Source organism: Furipterus horrens, unplaced genomic scaffold (genome assembly GCF_987537825.1).
Source record: "Furipterus horrens unplaced genomic scaffold, mFurHor1.1.pri manual_scaffold_1, whole genome shotgun sequence".
In the NCBI taxonomy this organism is placed as follows: domain Eukaryota; kingdom Metazoa; phylum Chordata; class Mammalia; order Chiroptera; family Furipteridae; genus Furipterus; species Furipterus horrens.
Genome location: NW_028327171.1, coordinates 169235430 through 169250528, shown reverse-complemented (window position 1 = coordinate 169250528; position 15099 = coordinate 169235430). Strand labels below are relative to the sequence as shown.

At 38.8% G+C, this 15099-nt stretch overlaps 1 protein-coding gene across 2 annotated transcripts in view; it reads left to right on the top strand.

Annotated features, from left to right (window-relative positions):
• Nucleotides 1-15099, top strand: part of CHN1 (chimerin 1) — a 161899-nt gene that overhangs the window by 129310 nt on the left and 17490 nt on the right. For both annotated transcript variants that reach the window (XM_090280829.1, XM_090280832.1), the window contains one exon: nucleotides 8666-8750. In XM_090280829.1, coding sequence (XP_090136955.1) covers nucleotides 8666-8750 — 85 coding nt within the window. The remainder of the gene's footprint in view (nucleotides 1-8665; nucleotides 8751-15099) is intronic.

Genomic DNA, 15099 nt, shown 5'->3' with positions numbered 1-15099 from the left:
TAATAATAGAGGTTTAAAATACATAAAGCAACAAATGAATTGAAAAGTGAGATAGACAATCCACAATTATAGATAGGATTTCCTACTTCTCTCTCAATGGCAGAACAATTATAGAAACAGAAAATTAGTAAAGATATAGAAACCTTGAACAACAGTATCAACCAATCTGACCTAATTGATATTTATATAATATTCTACTCAGCAACAGCAGAATATACGTACTAGGCAAATGAACATGGAAGATTCACCAAGACAGAAAATATTCCAGGCCATAAACCAAGTATCAATAAATGCAGAAGGGTTGAAATCATACAAAACGTAATTCTCTCACCGCAAGAGAATTAATTTCAAAATCAATAACATATGAAAAATTTCCCACATATTTAGAAATTAAACAGTTTACTGCTGAACAACTTATGGATTAAAGAAATCATAGGGGCATTAAAGAAAGAAACACATTATATCAAGATTCCTGGAAGGTGGCTAAACTAATGTGTGTAGTAAAATCTTTACCATTAAATGCTTATTTCAGGAAAGGAAAAAAAAGGTCTTAAATCAAAGAGCTGAGCTCTACCGTAAAAACCTAGAATGAGAAGAACCAGTTAAACCAAGTAACAGAAGGAAGGAAGTATTACAGGTAAGAGCAGTGATCAATGGAAGAGAAGAGAAACAATAGAGAAAATCTGGATCTCTTTTAGTAGAGCTTTAGAATGGGTTTTAGCTACATAGTTTAATAATTTTTTGTGCATTTTAGTCAAACCTTTTCCTCATCTATTATAAGACTACTTTAATTCATAACATATATGTTAACAGTAAACAATTTCAGATGAGAAATATAAAACCAAGTCGAAGAGAAATTGAAACCTGGTTGTGTTTGGAAATGTTAGTATTAGTGCAGTCTTGGCTTCAAGGAATTGTGGACCATAAGATCATGTGGTCTGAGGCTTTTTTGTCTCTCAGGGTTCAGTTCAATTACCTATAATGGAGGTAGAGACTGTCACTGAGCTGTGCGTTGTACATTAGTTTTTATTGCATAACCAAATAGATTCATTTATTTTTCTATTATACCTTTATAGTATACCTTTAGGAATGGGCATTTTGAAGTATTGATGTACTGTGTCGATATTTCACTACTCATATTTGAATGCACACTTATTCACCCAAACAATGAAACTAAACTTTCAAAGTAGACGTGTTTAGGTTATGGGAGTTGACATTTTAAAACTTTAACCACAATTCAGTTTAGAAGCAAAGTTCTCATTAGAGCTCCTTTAAAAAAAAAGAAATTTGTTTCTGGAACTTATAAAAAGTCTAAACATTAAAATTATGAGTCTTCTAATACTATAAACGTCCATATTTTGAAAGGGAAAATATTTTTAAATTACTAGTTATATTTATTGTTATAGTATTTATTATACATCTGTGCCTTGTAATGTGATCACAATAAATAAATAAAAGGAACGCCTTGAGAGCTTAAATGTTTCCACTGCCGATTCCTGGGTTGAGATCGATGGCTCTATACGAGGGGCCACTCCCAGTTCACAACAGAACACTGGCACCAGAAACTGGATGTTCTTGTAGGACACTTGTCTGCACCACATTAACTCAGCTGTAATTTTGGAGATATTTCTCTCTCACAGGGATAGAGTTGATTAGACAGGTTGGGGTAGGGAGGGGAGGGGCTAGGTAAATCCTCAAGGAAGCCATAAGGAAATTTGACTATAGAATTACAGTGAATGGGTTGTGTGAGTGGAATTATTATTTTTCTGTACATGTTTACTTAGAGTACTGTTTTATATACCAATCATAAAACCCTTTTTATAACGTTATTCATGTGGGAGCAGAACTAAATTATGTTGCCCTAATAGTTGCCCCATTAGTAAAGTAAGACTAATCTTGCTATCGTCGGCAGCCGTCCGTCTCAAGAGATGATGGTGTAGCTTCTTAAGAGTCTATCTGCACCGCCGAGAATGGCTGTGCAGTCCGACTCGGGAGTGACACGGTATCTGTCTCCTCCCGTGTTGAATCGACATCTTGCGATGACGCTGGAGTGTCCTCTCCAGTGAAGCTGAAGCTACAGAGCCTGGGCAGGGTGATATGGAGGGTCTGCTGTTGCCCATGCAGCAGACCCCCCCTCTCTTCGCAGCTGAAGGGTCCAAGGGAAAGACGGAGTCAATACAGCTTGGCTTCAGGTGCGCCGCAGGAGTTGCCGGTGTTGACTACAACGTCAAACCGCCTTAGGGACTCCGGCTCCGGATTTTCTGTCGGGGTTTACTCCCTTAGCCTTTCCCCTGAAGAGGTATGCCGCAAGGCAGCGGAGGTTTTTTGGAGTCAGAGTTTTCCTTCTCTGATGTAATCTTGCTATAGTCTGACCATATTCCACCAGTGTTTTCCTATAGTTATTTCTCCTCGTTAAGGGGATCTCATTTATTTGCGGAGTGACCAATGTATGTCTAGCAGGCTTTAACGGTATCTCCCTCAATTTTAAACAGTTTTCTCGCTCTTGAACCATTACATCACTGATTTTCTGTCATTTGTCATCCTTTTCAAAATGATACTTCTGACTGTGTGAACTACTTTGTGGTTAAGTGTGCCTCCCAGAGCCCCTGTGTACTACCCACTGCATGACCAGCTGTGGCAGCTTCTGGTTGCAGAAGCTCTTAGGACCTGGGCCCCTCACCACTGTCCAGTGCCTCCAGACCCAGAGCCTTCCCCTTTCTGAGCGCTGTTGGCCAGTGGGTGTGCCCCATCCCCCATTCCTGACATTCACCCGCTCCAAGCATTGCTTAAGTCCTGTACTAGGTGTGTTCCATTAGCACAGGGGAAGTAGGTGGCCTGCATGTCCTCGATGCTGGTGGTTTAACCACATCCAAACCACACTGATAGTTATAGATTTTCCCTCAAGAATTAAGGGCACTAGTAGTTCTGATTAGATGTAACTAAATAACAGGAGCTATTGCCTTGATACTAAAGACAGTCCTATTTTAAGTACCCCCTCCCTACCTGTTGTTTCAGGGAATCCCTATACAGGTCTGTATATTTGTTGTTAATGATCACAGCCAATGTTATGCATTCTCGTCCCGTGGCTTAATAGTATAGTCAAAATACTTTAGCTGAAGTGGCAAAATGAGGACCAAAATTTTAAATTTCAAATCCTTTGAATCAAAATTAAGCCATCTTGGTGAGACTAAAATTGTTACTTAAAAGAGTACATTGTGGTTGCCCCAAAGATAAAAATGGAAAACGGGGTAAAGCACCTTTCCTGCCCTGCTGTCTGCCTACCTACATTTCTTGCGTTTTGGTTTTGATCACCTGTTCTCTCCGTTCATCGCCTAATACCATGCCGGAGAGCTGACTCCTCAGAGCCTCCCAAACGAAAATGCCATTCCCACCTTCCCGAACAAAGTTTCATTTCCCATAATGTTCTTATCACCGCCAGCCTAGCTTACATTTGCAGCAGGCTTTGCAGGCAGCCTTCCTGGCTGTTTGTATCCGTGCTTATTTCTAGAGGTAGTGTACAGCTTAGAAGGGATAACAAAGATAGGCTGGATTTTTTTCTCTTTCCATGGCATGCATTTCTTTTCTGCTCTTTCTGTTACTGACATTCAAACAGGAGATATGAATGTCAGAAACATGATGGAAAGCAGAAGCCGAGGTTTTGGTCAGTATAATAGTAGGTCCAGTTGAGAACGGCTTCAGTTTTTACCTACGTCAGTGTGCTGTTTAGCCTGTGCTGTGGGGACCCCTCAGTAGTCTACCCATCTCTCTCCCTGTCGGTCCCTTTTAACCTGGTTCCGACCAATGCCTTCTCTGTGCCAGACTCTATTAGGGTCTATTAATGAATCCAGTCTTTCATCTCTGCTTTTAAGGTGATTAACATGAAAGGAGTTGTTTGTGGGTGAAAAGCAATCTCAAATGCCATTGTAATAAAGCTGTCTTTTTCCTAGTTACAAAAGAGAAGAGGCCTTTAAAACTAGTTGCTATGCCCTTTGTTCATGAAGGTATAATTCATACCATGTACTCTGTGAATTTTTGTCAAGATGTACCAAAACCTTTGGAGACTTAGAATAAATGTGTGGCCAACTTAAGGTTGCTTTGCTCAGGACCATTCCTAACCTCGTTAATAATGTTATAATGCTACAGCTGATTGCTCTTTTGGATTATCTTACCAAAACACCCTCCCCAAAGAAGTCCTTTTTTTCTAGTAAATTCATCAAGTATTGGGGTTTATAAAGGAATTGGTGTTTCTCACCTTATAAAGCCAGTGTATGTTATTAAGGTTGTACAGTAAACAGCAGAAACAAAGGCAGCTTCTGCTTGTGAGAAACATTAACTAAAGACATTGGGTGTCATAGGATGAAGTAAGATGCTACCAGCGCCTCATTCATCACAAGACCACTGCCCGTCAGCCTCAACCGTAAGAAGCACAGGCAAGAATCTAGAAGTTTTTGTTTTTTTAATGGCCTTCAAGGGGAAGATAAATGACACATTTTCTTTTTTCTTTTTCTTTTAAATGGACTGTTGTTTTTTGTGTTGTTTTTTTTTAAAGATTTTATTTATTTATTTTTAGAGAGCAGGAGAGACACATCAATGTGTGGTTGCCTCTCGCACGCCCCCAACTGGGGACCTGGCCCGCAACCCAGGCATGTGCCCTGACTGGGAATTGAACCTGTGACACTTCGGTTTGCAGGCCAGCACTCAATCCATTGAGCCACGGCAGCCAGGGCAGATGACACATTTTCTTGATTTACATTCAGTGCTAGCAAAGTTCTCGTATTAGATTTTCTCATTCACATCTAAGAATCAGTGAATGGAAAAGAGAGAAGGGAATGAGGAAGGAGGAGAAAGAGCTGACAGTCTTGGGGAAGAAGGGACAGGAAAACTAAGACGCAAATGTATGAAAATATACAAGTCTGGAGCCCTTTGGAATAAGAAATCCTATTAAAAATGACACATGGAAAATGTCACTAAATAAGCGTCTGTTGGTTGTGTCTGTTGTAAAGACATCAATAATTTTAATTCCCTGAATGCTGACCAGCTGCAGATCCCTAAGAGCTATCTATTACATTATGGGTCATTCCAGGAAAAAACTCTCCCTTTCCTATAGTCTGAGGCTTCAGCCTGAGCCCCTGGACCCCTTGAGAGCCTCTCCAGACCTCCTTTCTCCCAGACACCACCCTGGTTCTTAGCATCCTCCTAAGCAGAAAGAATCCCCAAGGTGCAACTTTTGATCTTTTAATTATTGTATTTTGAATGCCCTTTACATTCTGATTTAGTCATTTTAAGACAGGTAATCAAAATACAACCATGCATAGTAAACAAAGTTGTTAGCAGGTGTCAGTGCCATGGAGCCGGGTCTGCAGGAACAGCGTCCTGTTTCCATTGTGCTATATCAAGCAGGACAGCCAAAGAGCTATTCTAAGTTACCTGATGTGTCCAATTGATTCTTTAAGATATCTCTTTCTGAATTGGTAAAATGTGACGTAAACATTACTGATTATTTAAAACTGCATGCAAAATAAAACATGTAAAGCTCACATTTAGCACAATCACCCTTTTAAAAAGAAAGTGTTTGTCATTTTTTCCTTAATGCACTTGACACTGGTCTAGTATGACTTAGTGTCATTCAGGAAAGAAACTTGCTTTCTAGTCCAGCAGCCTTCCTCTGCATTTCTGGCCTGTTCCAGTTCCTATTCCCCACTTTTCCCAAACTCTCATCTGCTTAGGAACTGAACTGATGCCCTAATGCGCAGACACCCCAAACTGAATTTCCTTAGCTTCCTGGCCTCCGTGCCCCAGCACTGCTGCACAACCATCCTTTCCCCTCTTACTCTCTTTCTCCCTCAGAGCAAGGGGAAGTAGTTTTCCTCTTCTTCAGAGCTAATCCCTCTGTCCTGGATCCCATCCCCCTTTGACACCTTCAGGAACCGTACTCCATGAGTTAACTCTTCTTTCACAGACATCTTCCATCAGCCTTCCCTTCCCTTCCCTTCCCTTCCCTTGTTTCCCTCCCAGCTCACTTCCAAACCTGTTCCTCTGCTTGCGTTCCTTCTGTTAATGCCATTCTCCCCAGTCACCAGCCTGAAGCCCTAACAGTTAGCCCAGGCACTTCCCATCTCCAAGCCGTGTTGCTTCTGCCCCTAAATAACTATTCACCCCATTCTCTTAACCACCACTGCCTAAGTTCAGCCCCTATCCTCTGTTACCCAGTCTGGCCTCACCAGCCCTCCCTGCTTCCTTGACTGGGTTGCTCTCCTTAAAAATCTTCAGTGGCCTTGCATTGCTTACTAGGTAAAGTATAAATTTGTAGGCATGGAAAAGACCCTGTCTGTCCCTCCTCTCCTACCTTGCCAGACAGTGGGCCTGCTTAGACAGTTAATCCTTTCTTCAACGTGCATAATATGAAGAAATGTCCCAGGATTTCCAAAATGCCACTCAACTACTTCTTTTGGGAAGGTGAGAAAGAGAACTGGTTTTGTGCTATATCACAACATCTCAATACTCAGAGCTATTTGCAAGAGCTCCTTCTGAAGTAATTTCACACAATCTATCATGCTTCTGTGCATCCAATGTAACTTTAAGACCCTTTATCATGAGATAACTGACAGGCATAAACTGGAACTTCCTCCACACTTCTAGTGCCTTTTTATTAACCTTACCAAGTTAAGTGAGACAGGACTCTCCTGAGATCTGGCAACCTAGAAGCTACTTTGTATCCCAAAGACTTTCCCTAAAAATAACTTCACAATTCCATAGCTATTTATGTATGATTCTGTAACCTTTTTATGAGGCGGTGCTATCTAGTTCACTCATTCTCCTCAGAGTAAAGCAAGAGTGCATACTTGATCCAGTTTTAGTCACTCAGAGGAGCGCAGACCAGCACAGAGACATCCAGGCTCTCTGAAGGTATATCTTGAGCTCTGCTTCAGGAACTTCAGGAAATACTTTCAACTTACAGACTCTGAACATCATTTATAATCCAGAAGCAACTGTGTCTGCATTCCTGATGCTTCTCCATAAAAGACATGAAAGGGATTATGGTCTTCTTTTCAAAATCAGCGCGATGTTTAGTACTCAAGCTCACTTGGCAGTAACAAGACTTACAAGCACATACCTACTTGGAATGAACCCCAAGGTTGTCCATTGCAGCCTTATATCGATAGTTTTGCCAGTAGTAGTAGTTTGAATTCTGATATACCATATTTCATTGATTCTAATATGTATTCTTTTTATTTTACCATCTCTCAGATTGGTGTTTAACCTATAATCAGTGGGTTGTCATAATTTAATTGACATGGTTTTTCTGAACAGAGTATACAGAGTGGGGCACAAGTAGGTTTACATTGTGATTACATGAAACAGTTTATTCTTGTATTATTATTTATTAATTATTGTATTATTTTTCATATGAACAACTATAAACCTACTTGTGCCCCACTCTGCATGCATCTTACATTTAGTGTTTTATGTTCAGTAGCATCTTAAATGTAAAGAAATGACTTATATATATATAAAATATATTTCTATCTCTTAAAAATCATCTTCTTGGCTTCTAATACCTATTTGATACATAAATAGAACAGTAGTAAAATGACAGATTCAGTGTGAATTTCATTATTTGCAGTAGCTGTTTTGGCAGATTTTTATGTTGGAATCCAATCGTCACACTCTGACATCCACTCTCTTGTATTACTGTTTTCTGCAGGAGGAAATCATACATATAAGTAATTATCTCAAGTAAATGTAACTTGATACAGCTTAGTGACTTCCTTGTTTCCTCTCAATTTTATTTCTTGAGTGCATTTTCAGCCAATATTTGCTCAGAAATATTAAGGTGTTACTGATATTCTATTTTTTTTTTTTTTTTAGTCTTTAATGTTTGGGGTTTGGGTTCATTGCTTTCCTATTTGACCAGTATTTTTCCATTTGAGTTAAGGTGGAATGCCTTCTCTTTCCTATGCCTAAAAATTTATAGGTGTCTTGGCACTGGAATCCTTTCTTCTTGGGATCCCTTTCCTAGGGATAAAGGAATCAAATGCAGTATAACGTTTATGAGCCAGAATGATTACTGAATAATTCCCATGTTAAAACAGCATTTCTGACTAACTATAGTTTATAAATTATATTCATTCTCTTTGCTAACATAATAAGTATCAAGTCGTTTTGAACAGAAATTGGCCCTTTCTGATGATTCAGTTGTAACTAGTCACTAAGTATCACCTTCAACATCTGTGTCCCTAACTGGTCACAGAGGACAGAAGGTGGGTATCCGGCAAAACCCTTCACAGGACCCAGACGTACTCTACGTGCCCCTCCTCCTTCCTTGTGCTGCAGTGCTCAGAAGATGCCAGTGTTGTATGACTCGCAGACAAGGCTGCTTACTGGTGGAGGGAACAGTCGGGAAATGCCAATGTAGAAATTATTTTCAAAAGTAAATTGCAGTAAATTTGATTTATCACCATTTCTAAAAGGAAGAGGAAATCAAACTCTCAAAGAAATGTAAACTGCTTGTCAGTTTCACTCAACTGGGGTTTTACCAAATGTAATCATGTCACGCCTCCTCAGTGCTAACTATGGCTTGTATATGTGCGTTAACACTGTGACGGGGAGCAATCCCCCGACCCGTGCGTTTCCCTCTGGCCACTTTGTCTCTACTGTTTTTCAGGTCCATACATTCAGAGGACCACACTGGTGTGAATACTGTGCCAACTTCATGTGGGGGCTCATTGCTCAGGGAGTGAAATGTGCAGGTAAGAGCTCTTCCCTTGAACTTCATTGAGTAGGCTATGAAGTTATAGCAATAAGTCATAAGGAGATTTGCTGTTATGCACAATGGGCTGGATCCTAGAAACTGATATTTTATCTGCCCTTAAGCTTGTACTTAATGAACAGCAGGCAAGGGGTCTGGTGTTAGTCCATTAAAAAGAGAGAAGTCAGCTTGTTCAGAAAGTCTGATAAAAGAAGATAAAAGTAAGGCAGTTATATTTAACTGTTGCTTTTGATGTTGCAGGAACTAAATTTATAAAAATGATTTTTTTAAAAAGCAGTATACAGGGACCTATGATTGTTGCCTTGGAAACTGAATTTTAAAGATAATTTGTTAGGCTGCATTGTCCTTGCTAAATTTTTGTGAAATCAAATGAAGCTTTAAAAATCTGTGAATTTATCTTCAGAGAAGGTTACCAACTTCTGAAGAATCATGTAGTCTTTAGAATTTTGTGACATTTTGAAATTTTGACTATGCCAAATCTTTTTTTATAAAGTATGACCATAGTGTTTTTAGAGTTAAATTGAGAAACTTTGAAGGTTTGCACATAAAGAAATAACCAACTGAGGTATTTATTGAAATGCATTACGAAATGAGTGGTTATTCACATCATGTGAAATTCATTTGCACATAGCAACTATACAGAGTATTGGCCCTGTATTCAAACAACTCTAAATTTTGGCATAAGCTTAAAGATAACTGCTTAAATTTTAAGAGCATAGTGTTTGGACATAGAAGTTTCTTTCTGCTATTTAAACTGTAAAACTGAAAAATACCTTCTTACATGTCATTTAGCATGAAGCTTAACACTAGAAATGTTTACTAAGAGTAAAGTATTTTAAAATGGTAACTATGGTAATTCTGTCAAATCTGTCACTGTAAAAATCCACAGTTCTTTTGTGGCATGCTTTTTAATGGAATCTTTTTGTTGTCCATTACGTGTAGAAACTTCTGGTTTCTGATTTTTCTTATATCTAAATTGCTTTTTTGTTGAATAACAAGGTACAATATGCATTCCTTAGTATCACTAAGGCACAGTAAAGTTCAGGCATACATCACTAGCCAGATCCACTCAAGGACCTGCCACAGGAAGAGAGAAGAGTTCCCCATGTGCTGTCTTTGACCTCTGTGGTGCTGTTCATTAAGGAGTCTCTGCCCAGATCCACTCTAACTCCTTCGTTATCCTAGAGGGATGACAGCCCCATATGCAAGGCTGTGCCCAGAGAGTAAAGGAAACAACATGATTCTGGCCAGGGGTAACCCTGAGTCAGTGTGAGGAACTATCTTTGCGAGGGCCAAGGTTGAGCCTTTGAACTGGAGGGGATGATAAAGTGTTGATAAAGTGGTGGTGTTAAGACCATATAACTACATTGTTGTAGTTTTTCAAAAGCAAATGGAATAATCTTTCCACCTGCTCAAGGAGTGACGGTCTCAATAAGCCTGGGTTGCCTTTATGACACAGCCATGACCAGCGGAGACTCTGCAACGATTTCTTAAACACTTGTGACTGTCACTAACCTAAAAGCTTTTCTTTTACTAGTATGTGTATCATTTACTTTTGAGAGAGTGAAGGCCATTGTGTAAGAATGCTAAGTTTCCTATTAGAAGAGAACAGGTACAACACTTATGAATAATCCTTAGCAATATGCTACATTCACAAATCATGTTTGAAGGAGATGTTTTGGAACACTTACAATAGTAATAATATGAAGAAAAGGAGAAAGAAAATGATTCACTCCATCCCACAGCCACCTGCATTAATAACCTTCACCTCTTGTTATGAATAAATGGCAGGAATTGAAAGAAAAGCCTTGAGGAGAATTTTTTCATTTTATGTTTTATCTCATCCTTAAAGGCATTATTCTGTGTGATTTGAACCATATTAATGTGTAATATAAGAATAAGTCATTATTTAAAATAGCCAACTGCTGGAAACTGCCCAAGTGCCCACCTGTAGATCAATGGATCAAAAAATGTTCGTACATTTACACAACAGAAGGGACTCCAACCTTTTGCAACAGCATGGATGGAACTGGAGACTATTATGCTTAGTGAAATAAGCCAGGCAGTGAAAGACAAATACCACATGATCTCATCTATAAGAGGAACCTAGTGAACAGAACAAATGAGCAATATATAACCAGAGGCCTAGAAACAAGGAACAGACTGACAGTGACCAGGGGAGATGGGAGAGGGGAGAAAGGGGGAAAGAAGGGGAAGGGTCTAGTCAAGGAACTAGTGTAAATGACCCATGGGCATGGAAAACAAAGGGTTGATTGGTGTGGGGCGACACGAAGCAGGGCAGGGGAGAGCAATGTGGTGGAGGGATTGGGACAACTTAAAGAAAAAACAATATAAAAAAGAACAAGTCAGTTCATTTTTTTTTTAATGTGGAAACTTGGTATTTTAATTAGTTCTGTTTTCTGTGACAACTAGTTACATTTTTACTGACAATAGGACTGTTGTTAGGTATGAAGTGGCTCATCCTAACCTTTGAGCCATCCACTTTACCTAAAACAGAATGCAAAGAATTAAGAAATTTAAAGAGAGAGAAAAAACCAACTGGTAGGCAGAACAATGGCTCCCCAAGGATTTCTACTTCCTAATCCTTGGAACCTGTGAATATGTTACCTTTCATGGCAAAAGGCACTCATAAAGTTAAAGATTTTGAGATGGGAAAAGTCTCAGGATTGTTGGGGAGGGCCCAGTGTAATCACTATCACAGGATCATTATAAGAGGGAGGCAGGAGAAGCCAAGTCAGAGAAAAGATCAGAAGCAGAGATCAGAAAAGAGACGATGCTATGCCTCTGGCTTTGAAGCTAAAGGAAGGGGGCCAGGAGCCAAGGAATGCAGGCAGCCTCTAGAAGCTGGAAAAGGCGAAGGAAAGAAACATTCTCTACTAGAGCTTCCAGAAGAAACACAGACCTGCCAATACCTTGATTTTAGACTAGTGAAACTGATTTTGGACTTGTGACCTCCAGGACTGTTAGACGACACACTCGTGTTGTTTTAAGTCACTAAGTTTGTGGTAATTTGTTACAGAAGCAATAGGGAACTAATGCACTAGCCACTGAACATTAAAGATATTATTGTTGTATTTCCAAAGAAAAACAGCAGGCTTACTGCCTGTCAGAAGAGAGATATATTTATCTGCTTTTGATCCCTAAGACAGCTTGCTTTGTTCTGGTTTCTTTTTTTCAAAATCCACCAAGGCACAGAGCTTGTCAGGAATTTTTAAAAGAGTGTTTGCCAAAAGCAGCAATTTTGTATCCCACCATTCCCCTCTTTTTTTTTTTTTTTAATTATATAAAATGTTGGGTGGTGTTGCAATCACCAGACTGGCAAAGTTGCTGTAGGAATCAGACTGAATCCAGCTAATAGCAGAGAAGCTATTAAAACTCCAGGCTTCTGCTACACATGCACTCCACAGCCGACGGGGACAACGGACAGAGCAGCAGGGGTCATCCAGAGCACACCAGACATGATCTTTTCAAAACCCCTCAACACAAGGTTCTGTAGTAGGCAGTAAATGTTGTCCCCTCACTTCTTTGAAGTGAGTAAAGTGATGTACAGAAAGAGTATCTAACTGCAGCTTGGCAGTGGTGCTCCTCCTAGTAAAATATTTATGAACAAAGTAGGTAGCCTTTAAAAGTAAAATTCAAAGGATCGTCATTGCTCAGATAGAACACTTTCCCAAACCATCTTTCCCTTCTTTATGAAACGTAAGATGACAGATTGAAGTAATCTATTATCATTAATTACTACTACTACTACGACTACTACAACTACTGCCACCACTACTACTACTATGTAATGAGTGAGATGGCCAAACATCCCTGCCACCCAAAAGGCTATTTCTACTAGCATTCCAGAATTGCTTTCATTTTAGCCTTACCAGAATACTCTTAAGAAAATAACCATATAATTTTGTTGTAAATCAGACATATCAACTTAGCATTGGTCATTTATTAAAGTGACTTCATTTTACTGGTGTATTATCGTTACTGCCAGCCCCCCAAAGGAAATAATAACTGTTTCTTCCCTAATAATAAAATGTGTTTATTGCTTCAAATATGCAAGCATTTAACTTCTAGGTTGAAGAAAGTGGAAGTAATGTCTTCTATTTTAATTACTGCTCTTATTGACTTTACCTGAAATGTTATGCTTGTCCTTGTAAGCCAGCAAGAAGTTGGTTAGACTTGCTTAAATTTTTCATGTAGCCCCTTTTATTTGAAAGTAGTATTTTCACAGATATCCTGAAGAACAAGGTATTTGTCCTAATTTTGCTTATGTGATTTCTGGTGTATATTAGAAATAGGTAGTCCCGCTTTTCCTGGGTGAAGGGTGGGTAGAGGGAGGCAGCTATTCTTTAAACATCTTTCTATATGTTTAAAAATATGATTTTTATTTGCAGTTATTTCTATTCATAGAAAAGAATGAATAATTATCTTTATTTTCAAAACACATTAACATTATCCTTTAATCCTATCAATAGGGTGGAAATAATATCAGCTATTTATTTCCAAAGGTAGATTTCTGCATTTTCTAGATGTGAATGAAGCCTACATTATATTTTTTAGCGAAGAAAATCTGAGTAGCCTAAAGTTAGTAGTCTGTGTAATCATTAATAAGGGACAGAATAAAACATGATTTGAAAATTTTCTTCTTTCTTTTATATGTTTATTTTATGCTTATTAACTTGAATAATTGGGAGGGGGAAATGTAGTTTAATTATAACATAAAAATAACCTACCAAACCAAGAGATGCAACAAATGAAAGGATTTTTTATGGACTTTTTTTTTTCATTTATAATGTAGCTCTTCCCTGGGAGAAATGGAACTATATTGGAGTTATATGACTTTAATAAATAAGTATGAAAACCAAATGAAGTCTTCATGGCAAACTGAAATATTGATATACTGCCAGTCCTTGAAGCAGCAATTTTCAGAGCAAGCTCAGAGCTGGTACATTGCACTGTGAGCTTAACGGTATAAAGATGCTTTATTTTAATGACCTTTCCCTATCCTTTGATCTTCTAAAGGACTTCTTATCCAATCCTGCCAAAAATATGGCCTTTGACATTTATTTATAATATTGAGCACAGCATACTCTCCCACAGTTTAATTTTATTCAAATAGAAGAAAGCATATCAGTTTAAAAAACATTTTCTTCTCCCTTAAATACCTAAGTCTAAGCTTTGTCATCACTTTATTCAGTTTTCATGGAGCTGCAAATGACTGGGGCATTAGACAAGAATTATGTGGGCACCAGAAAAGCCCACAACCCTTCCATGCCAACAGCACTGACAAAAAGTAATCCCCAGGAAAGCTTGGTCTTCCTTGCCAAGGCCTAGGAAAAGGCAGCCCATCTGGACATAAATCTTAGGACCCTGCTGATGTTTAAAATGGGAGATAACTTCCAATATTCAAAGGAAAAAGATAGTATTAATATCAGACCAGTAGTGCCATTCAGATGTTTTGATATTATGCAGATGCATCAGAATTTTACTATTTTGCTTTCTACTGGATTTCCATTTAGAGTTTATGCAAAGGGAAAGAATATGAGAAAACGAGAATATAATGGGTTGGTTTTATCACTGCTTTTTAAAAGTCTTTGCCAAATCACTCATTTATATATGTAAAACGGTAAAATATGGCAGTGTCTTTTAAACTGAAATAAAGGCAACAAGTAGTGGGTACAATATACATTTTTCAATAAGAGGTTGAGAATAGCAAATTCTCAACCCTGAAAACAGTAACTCGGAGTCCACGGTGTACCGCTGTGAAGGTGCATATATATCACTCAGTGGGAAGGGCACAGGCCAAGGTTTACATCTCCGTCCTGCCGCCTTCTGGCTGAGTCGCCTTATTCTGTTGTCTTTGTGAAGTGACATTGGGCTAGGTGGTCACCAACAGCCTTTCCAGCTGGACCTGTGACTTCTGTTACACACTTAAAAAGTAGGACGCACGTCAGCAGTATTATTAGATTAGGAAGTTTTGCTGACTTTATACTTGGAAAATACTAAGAGTTTTTCCATTTCTGGACAAGATGAATAAATATTTCATTTTTTTCCCTTGCAATAACAACAAAATTCCCTGGACAAAATATATACACCAACTATCAGCAGACTCTGAGAACTGGAGAAAAGGAAGGAAGGCTGACTAGGGACCTCAGGACTCAAGAAACTCAGCAGAGAGCTGCCTTGTGGCATTTTGGGTTTTGTTTTGTTTTGTTTTTAACCTCCTATGTATTCCAACCTGGGCCCTAGGAAAACTCACAACCCATAAATGCCAACAGGCACAGACAAAAAAAAAAAAGAAGAAGAAGAAG